Source organism: Morone saxatilis, unplaced genomic scaffold, assembly GCF_004916995.1.
Source record: "Morone saxatilis isolate NCDOM2014 unplaced genomic scaffold, NCSU_SB_2.0 Contig9, whole genome shotgun sequence".
NCBI lineage: Eukaryota > Metazoa > Chordata > Actinopteri > Moronidae > Morone > Morone saxatilis.
This window is the reverse complement of record NW_023340268.1, coordinates 8,363,164-8,374,840: the sequence shown is the minus strand read 5'-3', so window position 1 is coordinate 8,374,840 and position 11,677 is coordinate 8,363,164. Positions and strand designations below refer to the sequence as shown.

The window sequence follows — 11,677 nt, the reverse complement described above, 5'->3', positions numbered from 1 at the left end:
AAACATACATTAAAATAAAATAAAAAATTAAAATAAAATTAACTTATAATACAGTAGCAACAGTAAACAGTGCAAAACAGTAAACAGTGGAAACTGAGTGCAAATGGAAGTAAAATAAATACAATGTGCACTGTCCTGACAAACAAACAAACAAACAAACAAACAAACAAACAAACAAACAAACAAACAATTTATAATTCATCCATGGTCAAAATCCACTAAAGACACTTGAGATCTACACACAATAACACAGTGAAAACATCTGGGTCACTGAATACACAACAATACATTTAAAGTGTGCCATGTTTGAATTGTGACGCACACTTCCTGTAAGTTACTACTCTCTTTTTTCCTATCGAGCTGACCAATCAGGGGGCTTGTAGCGATGACGACGATGTCCCGCGACGGACAGAACTGACCAATGGCAGGAGAGTTCCTCCGCTCGCTCGACCAATAGGAAGAGAGGAGGTCTATTTGAACGGTGAAAAGCGCGCTCGCCAACATTCGAGAGGGAAACAAAGAAGGAGTCAACATCTCGCTGCTGTTGGACGCGAAAACAACTGGAATACGTTTACTTTTCCCATCAGGATATTTTGGCAATCACAAGGTAACCGTGTCGCTCGCGTCACACAACGCCAGAAACATCCAGTTTGTCGTTTTACGTCAACGTAAGTTGTCAAGAGATAACGCTTGTTCTCGGCTAACTTGTGCGACGTTAGCTCGACTGTTAGCCACGCTCGGTTAGTGATGCTAACTGAAACTCGCTGTGTCTTTGGAAAATCGAGTATGTTCCGCTAACTTGCTTTATTTCTGACTTCTGAAAGATGACTAGTGTTTAAAAATCTTCTCCACCAGGTTTCCCCGTCATGTCTCACAAACAGATCTACTACTCTGATAAATACGACGATGAAAAGTACGAGTACAGGTGTGTATAGCTCTTACAACACGCAGGTTCACGTTGTCAGTGTGTCAACGCCGTCCTACAGCGGTTTAAACTGTGTTACCATGGAGGCATTGTAGACGAAGTGTCGTCACTCATGTAACACAATACGTCATAATGTATTTATCTGTTGCGTTCGTGTTTTGATCATATCCGCCCTCACTTTCTAACGTACAGGCATGTAATGCTACCCAAAGAGATCGCAAAGCGTGTACCCAAGACCCATTTGATGTCGGAGACCGAGTGGAGGAACCTGGGGGTCCAACAGAGCCAAGGATGGGTGCATTACATGATCCACCAGCCAGGTATCGTGTCTTGTTTTCAAACCAGTGATAATGTCTTAAACAGCTGATCTGAAAATATAGCAAACAAAGAAGTCCTAAATGTCTTGTCTTGATTTTGTTTTTTGATTTAAATTGTTTCATTGACCCTGTTCTGTTGCTGGGCTGGTGACAGGCTATTATGGGAAAAAAAGATCATACGTGTGTGTGTGTTTCACTAGTTAATATCATTAGTAGACTGCTTTGGACAAACAACTTAAAACAGTAACTGGACACCATTACGATATACAAGACAGACCCGATGGGGCCACTGGATGTATAATTCAGCTTGGAAACATGTCGCTGTAGATTTTAATGGGTTTCACAGAAGTACAGTGCCATAATAGATGAGCTGTCATAACCAATGCCTTGTGACTGCTCAAGTATGAAAATGGGATTCTAATCTAGATAACGACGTTAAAAGTTCAACAAAAGTGTAGAAAGTCTAGATATGACTGAGTCAAATATAAAACGGCTTCTGACATTTTTATGTTGGAGAAATTGTTTGCCTGCAGGTCACACGACATAAGTACAATGTCACATGCTAAATCTGCATTTAAAAAATGATCACAAGCTGAAGCTAACCAGGCACATGATGCAGTGTTTGCTGATATGACAGTGATGATGTAAATTTGCATGTAACTGAACTTGAGCACTGTAACCTTAAGTTCATGAAAAGTGGAAGCTGCTTGTATTTTAGCTTTCCCTATATTTTGTTTCCATAACACTTTTATAGCTATTACAGTTGCCATTAAGGGACCCACCCTATCTTGATGTGTTTTTTTTTTTTTTTTCAGGATGAAAAATTCATACTTAGGTTTTTTTTTTTTTTTTTTTAAAGATGTGGTGCAGATTAGTAAATGTTTCAATAGATTCAGTGACCACAGGCATATGGACAGCAGGTGTCAAACCCACCGCAACCCCCCCCCATTTAAAAACAATGGAACAGGAGTCAAGTTTCCCCAAAACATCACGACCGTTAAGTATCACTATCTCTGCTTACATGTTGTACCTTGTTCATTCTCCCCCCTCAGAGCCACACATCTTGCTGTTCCGGCGCCCTCTGCCCAGCCAAAAGTCATAAGGGGGAGATTCTCTGGGTCCTTGGAAGATCAGTCCTACTTATGTGCCACAGATCAACTCATCAAAATAGTGATCATGCTGTCAGATTACCAAGCTCTTGTGTGGTAGGTGACTTACTTGGGCTGACCGCGTTGGACCTGGAGGAGGACTATCGCATTTATGAACAGTGGTTGTGGAATGGAGTATGCGTTGAAGGAAAAGGGGAGGGGGAAAAAAAAAAAAAAATCACCCTACTCTTTGGGGGAAAAGACTTCTTCATGTGTTAACGACACGCCGTCTGCCAGAAACCTTCAAATCAGCTCACACTGTCTTTTTGACTTAACCTATCTGTCCAACTTGCTGAACCTGCTTGGATATTCCAGCTTTTTAGAACAACTGTTATAAGATGTGGGAAGTGAAACGTGTTAAAACATTTGAGTAATTCTAACAAAGTACATTCTGGGTTTGCGTCAGAACACAAGCCAAATGGAATAGTTGGATCCTACATTTAAGTTTGACTCTGAAACATCAAATTGCGGTTTTAAGTGACATGTTGCTGCTTGGTTTAAATGACACTGTAAATTGGCATTTAACAATTTTTGTCATGTGCATGGAAAGCCGCGTCCATAAGAGTCACGTAGATACTGGTTTTGATCCCTTTTCCATAAGAGCATATTATATTAGCTTTGGCCTACTTTAAAACAATCTTTCTGATGGGTCTGGTTGTACCAGTGCGCTGCTCAGTATTTATGAATGTGTTGCCCTTTATGAAATAAATGTAAACTTTTAAATCTTATTAGTGTGGACTTGTGTTTTGGCAGTATTTGAGTTTAACAACTACTGTACGATTACACAGAACCACTTGACACATGAAATTGCATGTGGTGGAACAAAAGGCAGTTGACAGCTTTGATGGCAGACACTACCCTAAAATGCTCTTATAGAATAAATCTGGATCATTGAGATGTTGGAAGGCCAATTGTGTTTATGTTGGTTTTTGGTATTAAATAATCTTGCATTAAGGCACTTGTTTTCATTGTCAAACTTGTTCTGAACACGCACTCTGACATTTGTTTGCCTTCTGTCCTTTTTTTTACAACCACATACTGAGCTGCTCTGCTGTCACTGAGGCAAACATTTAGCCTTGAATTGTTCTGTGAACTTGTGCCTTTTTGTAGGTATTACACATGTAGGTATAGAGCTGTTCTACCTTTCAGAATTATTAAAAAAAATCAATGTGGGCAAAGTTGTGATGATTTAGTCTTTTATGAAACAACTGAAATGTGTTGGATGAAATACTCTTCTGTACTCTTACAATGGTGTGTGTGATGGGGTTTGACCTTGTTTGGCAATATGAAAGAAATGCTAGGATATTGAATTACTACAAATGGCGCATGGAACTGACATTGCTGTTTTGCTTTGCAACAGTATCTGTCTGTATCAAAATGGAAACATTTACCTAAGTGCATTTACCCTTTTTATCACTAATGTATGCAAATATCTATTTTGAACAGTCAGTGCTGGCAAAAAAAACTGCACTTTTATCCTCACTTTGTTTCCCATCTGTCAATTAAAATAAATGGAAAATGCAACAACTCCATGTAGAAAATGTGATGTACACACTGGATTTACCCCTTACTGCCCTGTGTCTCTTAACAGCCCATCTATCCAAAATGAATAGATAACACTAACATAACACAATTCTGTTCATTCATGAGCTGCATGGCACGATGCACCCAGGGTAACCTTTGCATAATCATAAATGAATTGACCTGCACATGTGGCGGTAGGCTACGAAATTGGCGCTAGCTAACTGCTGGTAAAATATGAAGTGGCTGGCAGATTTTAAAGTGATTTACTATTGAGTAGCTGGTGAATTTGAACATTTGTCAGTGGCTGGTAGATGTTCACATTTTTAAAATGTCATATCACGTAATATATGCCATCTGATGCCTTTGTCATGATCATTATCATGATTTTACTGACTGTAAATATATAACATTGCATTTAATGATCTGTGGAGGAAATTCAATCAGGCCCGCAATGCTTTGTTTATTTTAACAGCTTTCTACTTTGGAGAATTTTGCTCATCGAGTTGTAGATGTGACTCCAGTCCTTGATGTTTCTGTATACCATTTCTTCAGTTAGACCAGACCCAGTTGGTACCAATCACTGATGGGGGAAAATAAAATGACTGAAAAGCTCAAGTGTTATCCCTGTTTACAACACCAAATCTATTTGCGTGTTACTAGAAGAAGTGTGAGCCAAAACCATGCTGTAGAATTGATAAGATAATCGGGTGTTTGGGCACATCACCTTACCTGTCATACTATAATGTGACGATGCCTACTGGGATAAAGCTGTAATCTGACAAAAAACGCAGGCGTGTATGCCAGACGGCACACCTCGTGTATGTGTGATATTATGGTACACAGTTGGTGTTCATCCAGTGGCACAGAGATGCTGCATCTGTTGTCTGGCACTGTGACTGGACTCTTGTTTTTCTAATTGCCTGTGATATCGCCAATCTAACAATTCCAGTGTCTCCCGTTTTATGTGTGATATGGCTTTCATCTACCGGTAAATGTCTCTGTGAGCTTAATGGACAAAATGTTTTACTGAATGGGCAAGTCGTTATGATGGCATACGTGCATAAAGGGAGAGGCAGGCACAGCATCTGCTGCATATTTAAAAGTTATACTTTTAAATAATTAAGGTTTTAATGAACAGGCAATAACAAAAACAATGTGGCTGGATAGTTCAGAGGGTCTGTTCTTTTGGTTTAGGTGTCAATTTTAAACAGGATTCAGCTTTTTATTAAAGAAATGATAAGTTGTCCTGCCCCCTGTAATTATTTTAACCCTGCAAGTAATCTATGAACTTACGTTAGATGCAACAGTTGCTTGGTGAGAGGCCAAAAGACTTCGACAGACAGATGGACGCCCTTAAAAATGTTATGACCACAAATAGTATAACAAATTACACCACTAACATGACGCCACCGATAAGGGAATACATTTGACTGAAGCAATAATTTTGTTTTTTAATATTACTGTCAGGGCTGCAAATTGTCCCATTAACCTGCTGATTATTTTCTCAATTTCTTGATATCAATCAATTTTCTTTCTATAAAATGACTTCATATAAAAAAAATCCAATCTCTTGTTGGGTTCCTCTGACTGGCAGAACAAAACCCAAAGATTTTCAGTTTAGTATCATAAATGTAGCAACTATTCCCATTTGAGGAGCTGGAACCACTGAATTTCAAGTATTTTTCCTGAATAATTGTAGCGGTGAGATACAGATAGATTGCAACCAACTAAATACCGGTCGTGTCTGTATTTGACAACCTGGGAATGAAAACGGGCTGTCTGAGAGTAGGCTCACGGTCTCACTTTGAGAACCCCTGGACTAATAATTGCAGGTCTATTTAGCTGACATTAAAGCAAATGATGTAGTTCACTTTTCTTGGTTGCTTCAGCAATAGCACCTCCAGGTTAGATAACACATGGTTGCTGAGGTGCCTGCAAGTGGGACAGAAAGTGGGGTAATACTTTCACAGAGCTTCAAGCTGTAGGAGCCTTTTAAGAGATGAAAGGTGGTAAAATACACTCTTAATTTCGTCACCATTCCACAATGTGTAGAACTTGGACAGCTTGTGCTATAAAAACTTGAAAACTAGAAATGACTGTCCATCCATATGTTGGTATGTTTTAACCCCCCACCCCATTGCTGAGGCAAAACAAGTAAAAAAAATAAATAAAAAAAATCATAATAAATAAAATAAACCTTGATTAATAATTGTTATAAGATATATATAAAAATACAAAATGCAAATAAAATGGGTTGCTCTAAACATGATGCATTCAGTCACTTTGGTAACAAGCTCAGGGATATCAAGAACAAAGCTTCTTGTACAAATTAACTATTAGTTGACATTTCTATTCACACAAGTCACACTTTATGATGTTATACACTCTGTATGCAATACATACAGTAGTTTAGAGTGCCATGTATTAAATGTAATCAATAGATTAGACTTAGTCTTTTTGGTAATTGGGGTTATTTTTAAAAATAATGCCAAGTTGTATCAAGAATAGTCACTTTCAATTTAAGCAGTTCAACCACAAAAAGGGCGGTGCTAAAGGGTTAATGTCTTATTAGTTATTAGTCTTTGAAAATAGTCTTTTTGTGGTTGTACAATATGTAAATCAAAGACGGTGCTCTGTTGCCTTAGGCTGAATGCTTCTAGACACTAATAATCAAAGTGAGACCAAATAATCCATTTACAAAACAGTTCAATGCAAAAATGAAATTCCCCATTCAAATACAGCAGGATATAAAACACAGACCCCCATGAAAAATCTATTTTCTGTGACACGCCACTTTTTTAAAATAAGTTTCACACTGTGGACTGTGGAGGGCAGTACAACACAACAACGGCAAAGAAGGAGACAATCTACATGAATTGAATTGGCTTTTTGCATATGTGCTGCATTGAACACAGTATGTAAACCAAATCACTCAGGGTTACATTTAGACTGCATCTGCACTTTCTATTTGTCTACATCACATTTTGTAAAACCATTTTTATAATGCGATGTTGCTCTGACCTAACCAAAGCAAATCTGTGTGCCCCAGATGCACACAGCCCAACAGTGGGTGCAAACAGAGCTTGTGGTGACCGTCGGACACCGTGGGTAGTAACTGTCCAACTTTGAGACTCACCGGTAATTGAGGAAAGAAAATGTGTTGTGAATCACAGGGAGATTTTCTGACAATTTCTGGAAAATGTAGAGGTAATCACTAGGCTGTGATGGTCAGCAATCTGAGCCTCCTGCTGAGATCCAGAGATGTGTGGTGGGCAGAATAAGATGTTTGACGCCTTAAGGTGGGAGAAAAAAGCTTGAGCGTCTGCGAGAGGTATCTATGAATCATGCTGAAAATTGGTTCCTGTTGGAGTCTTAAAGGTAAATGATAACCTAAATCTGTAAATGTATTTACAGAATAGCTAGGTGCAGCAAAATAACCCAGTCTATCTAGCCAGCAACCTTTTAATTTTATTATATAATGTTATTACTATTACTGTGCTCATTTAAAAAAAAAAAAAAGTGTTCAGAGGATGTTTAACCTTGAACTAAAATCTAGGGGTCAAATACTGAATGGTTGAAATTAGGGCTGCAACAGTTATTTCCATTATTTATTGAGCTTCAGCTTGTTGTCAGAAAACGTTGAAAATGGCCATTTCCTAAACCCAAGGTCTTCTAATGTCCTGTTTTGCAGAATCAAAATGAATATTTACATGAATAAACAGAATAAATGAAAGAAGATAATTTAACCAATTTATGTTAGTGGTTCTCAGACTTCCTCCGTCATGGCCCCCTATGGAAACGTATTCCCTCCCATGCATACCAATTTATTTTTTATCAACCATTAACACTACTGAGGAAACTGACAAAAAAGTGCAAAGTTGAACTTTTAAAACATTATTATCTTGATCAGTGGTTTCTAGGCCTCCCTGAGGGTTGCAGGATTATCAACAAGACATTAAAAATTGCAACACAAAATTAAATTTTTTCTCCAATCATTGCTCTCTTGTGAAATACTGTAGACTTTTACTTCTTCAAGCCTCTAAAAAGAATTAAAATTAACAATATGAGAAGGCAGAGTCCTCACTTCTAAGTCTTTATTTGAGCTGTTTCATATGTGTACATGGAACCCATGTCAACTCAAGGCTTGCTTAGTTTCCATTGCTTGATTTCAAAGCGCTTGATCATGAAACATTTGTCTTTAAATATATTTCTAAGTAGGTTCTTTTTTGCAAATTAGAAGTGCGTAAAGTTTCTACAAACGAAAGACACAAATGCTCAGAAGGACATCTTGCTCTCAAGCTTTTGTGAATTTTACTAACCGTTTTGCTTAATGGTGTATCATTTTTCATCCCTGTCAAAAATCTGTCGGTGTTGTTCTTTACATGTTGTTCTGCTGTCTGCATAAATCTTGCTAACCTTGCAGCAGCATCAGAACATTTCTTTGGTTCATGTTCAAATAACGCCCCACCATGTTTCTACAGCAGCCCAGATTAGAACGGACAAACTAAACACTGACTCTAGATAGGGCTGTTTTTCCGCAATCACCGTAGTTTCTACATGCTTGAAAGGTAAGCATTCAGTTGATTGCAATCTGCTGCTTCATTGCTAGATGCCACTAAATCCTACACACTGGTCTTGTAAAGTAAAACCTGAGCTTGTTGTATCAAACAGTGGCAAAAATAATGGTTTGTTGAATAACCCAGCAGTTTTGTAAAAGAAAAATACTAAGACAGGGTAAAGTTACCCCAATTTTGTGTCAGTCTTACACTGACTCAAACTGGGTATTTTTTAATTTCTCAGCTAAAACCACAATATCATGATGTATTTCACAAGCTTTGCAGTAATGTTAGCTTTAACGTCCATGGTTGGCCTCGTTGAGATTGTGGGTGACAGTTGTTTGTAGATATTAGTGGACTCAATTTATAAGCTATAACATTAGCTAGTGTTGCATACTGTCGGGAAGCGGAGAGAAGGCACTTCAGGAATGTACATAAATGTCACATCCATTGGATTTTTGCAGAAAATGATCAATGCATAGAAAAGAAGGTTAGGTAACTGAGAAAGTCAAGAATGGTCTCATTTAAGTTGCATCACAACAATCCCACAACACATTCGCAATACAAAAAGCATGGTTTTTGCCCCAAACTACATATGATTAGCATAAGGTGGGCATGTCTACAAAGGGGAGGCTTGTGGGTACTCACAGAACCCATTTTCATTAAGATATCTTTAGGTCAGAGGTCAAGGGATCCCTTGGAAAATGGCCATGCCGGTTTTTCCATTGACAAAAATTTAGCCTAACTTTGGACCTGTATTTAGCCCCCTTCCTGACATGCATGACAGTGTATCACTGGATGTGTTAGGTCATGTAGTAGTAGTAGTAGTAGTTCATATGATACCAGTATCTTTACTCTAGCTTTAAAATGGAACCTGCTACAGCCTCTGAAAGACAGTGCGGAGTGGAAGAGGTAAGGATAATGCCAATCAGATTTCAGACCCCCCTTTGGACATGTCCCTGTTGATAGTATAGTTTGAACACAGACTTCATAACTTACATTATGAACATTAATACAGCATGATAAAATGATCATGACAAAGAATCACGGTTTGGTTCTATATCACTTTGTATTGGAAATTGCCATTGTACCTCCATTCAATAAAGAAAACTACCTAAAGAGCTCTGAAGTGTTATTAAGTTAAGCCAGGTACATGAATAATTTAAAGTGAAATGAATAGCTGTAAGAAGAAAGTGTGATTGAGGATAACGGGGTGTGAAGATATATTCAGTTGAGGACCAGAGGACAGAAGGAAATTTTACACTGAGAAAACGAGGTTAGACACCAAGAACAGAGCAAAAGGTAAGTCTTTACAGGAGCAAGCAGGAGTGAGATGTGAATGGAAAAGAAATATAAATTGTGAAAGTCAGAGAGAGAAAGACATTGGACGAGAGAGAGAGGAGAGAAAGAAGGTCAGACAGGGAGATGGAAAGTGCTCTGGCGAGAAGGGGTATTTATGTCTGGGTGTCGTCGGCACAGCGGGACGCCTTCTAAAAGGAAGCCAAGTTTGATACAGAGTGCGAGAGAAGAGAGAGCTGCTGTTTGAAAGACGGCTGATGGAACAAAGAGCCCAAAATTGCTCCATTAGACTGTCCAGAGAATCACATTCTAAAAATGAATTTTAGAACAGCACGAAATAATTTATAAGACTAATCTATCAAAGTATACAAAAAACGGCAATTCATTCTAAGGTTAATATTCTGCGAAAAAACAAACTGTCCGTGACAAATTAATCTTTGAATAATACATTTCACAAAATGTATAATTTAGTTAATGTGATTTACCGATTTGCGTCAGACTGATACTGTCAGGGAAAATGAAAATATGAAATGATTCCCCACTTTCTAAGACACATGACGTGAGACCTTGGGGCCAGAAGGGCAATTCTGCCGAAAATGAGTGTCATATATTAAATTAAAGCTTGTAGTGGAATCTATCCAGAGGCAAATGCGCACTGCTGAGCACATAATAGAAGATAAAAAGAAATGGAAAATAACTTGTTTCAAGTCTTATACAATATATGAAAATTTCCCACTGAGTTTCTTGGGTGGCATGTTTTTTTTCTTTTTCCTCCACAAAATGAAAGTTAAAAAAGTGAACGTCACTCACTGCAACAACTTGTTGGCTCCCCTGCGAAGTTTTACATAAGCTTGTTGAAGTTGCCTTTAATTTTTCAAAGGAGTCTTGAATACTTTGTAAGTTTGGTTGTCTAATATGTGCCAAATGCCACATAGCATAAGACATCTTTCAATAATGACAAAGTATCTAATACAACTGTCTCACATGAGCATAATAAATCAACTTGTAATCTCTAAGAACATGATTCAAGTAAGTATTGCCAAAATTTCAGTTCCACTCTTTGGCCAAAATGGCTTTTAAAGACACACACATTTTTGTCACAACAGTTTTCTCAGATAGATATATTAATAATCATAGATTCAGTCTAGTGTTTAACAGTTCCAATTTTACAGAGAATTAGAGCTGCAAGACTAAATGAGGTCATAAATTAAACTTCCAAGGAGCCGTGTTTAACACCACATTAATGTTGTTGAACCGTGGCAATATTGTAAGAATGAAGGGATAACCACATTGTGAAAAGACCTCTAAGCAAAGTCAACAGCGTTAAGTACAGTCAAACATTTTCTACGGTTTTCCTGGATTCTGTAGCCATTCTATAGTTTATCTGAAGCATCCTAGTATGGCAGCATTTATTTGAATGTTTTAAGGACCAACTTATCAAAAATGTTCACAGTAATTGAAATAGCTTTATCTCACCTCACCTCCAGCTGAGTGGAAAATACTCCTCTGTGACCAGCAAAATACATACAGTGCATCACACAATGCATACTCGACTTGTATTGGTTTATGAAAGCTACTGTTTATGAACGCCTTCTTTGCATCAAACCTGCCAATGAAATAAAACTTTTCAGCACAGTACCACAATATCATAATATATTTTACAAGCTTTGCAGTAATGTTAGCTTTGACTTCAGTGGTTAGACTCTGTGAGGTGGTAGGTGACGGTCGTTCGTAGATATTAGTGGACTCAATTTATAAGCTATAATGTTAGCTAGTGTTGCACACTGTAGGGAAGCAGAGAGAAGGCACTTCAGGAATGCACATTAATGTCACATCCTTTGGATTTTTGCAGAAAATCCGACCCTGATCACTACATAGAAATCAGTCCACAGGCTGTTAAGTAACCAA

General features: G+C 38.0%; 1 protein-coding gene across 1 annotated transcript; it reads left to right on the top strand.

The window, feature by feature from the left end:
• Positions 1-182: 182 nt before the first annotated feature.
• cks1b (CDC28 protein kinase regulatory subunit 1B) lies at positions 183-3,563 on the top strand. Its single transcript, XM_035681777.1, is given in 5 exon segments — positions 183-609; positions 857-925; positions 1,118-1,245; positions 2,295-2,324; positions 2,327-3,563. Coding segments are annotated over 4 exon segments (342 nt in total). The 5' UTR covers positions 183-609; positions 857-866; the 3' UTR covers positions 2,452-3,563.
• Positions 3,564-11,677: the final 8,114 nt, after the last annotated feature.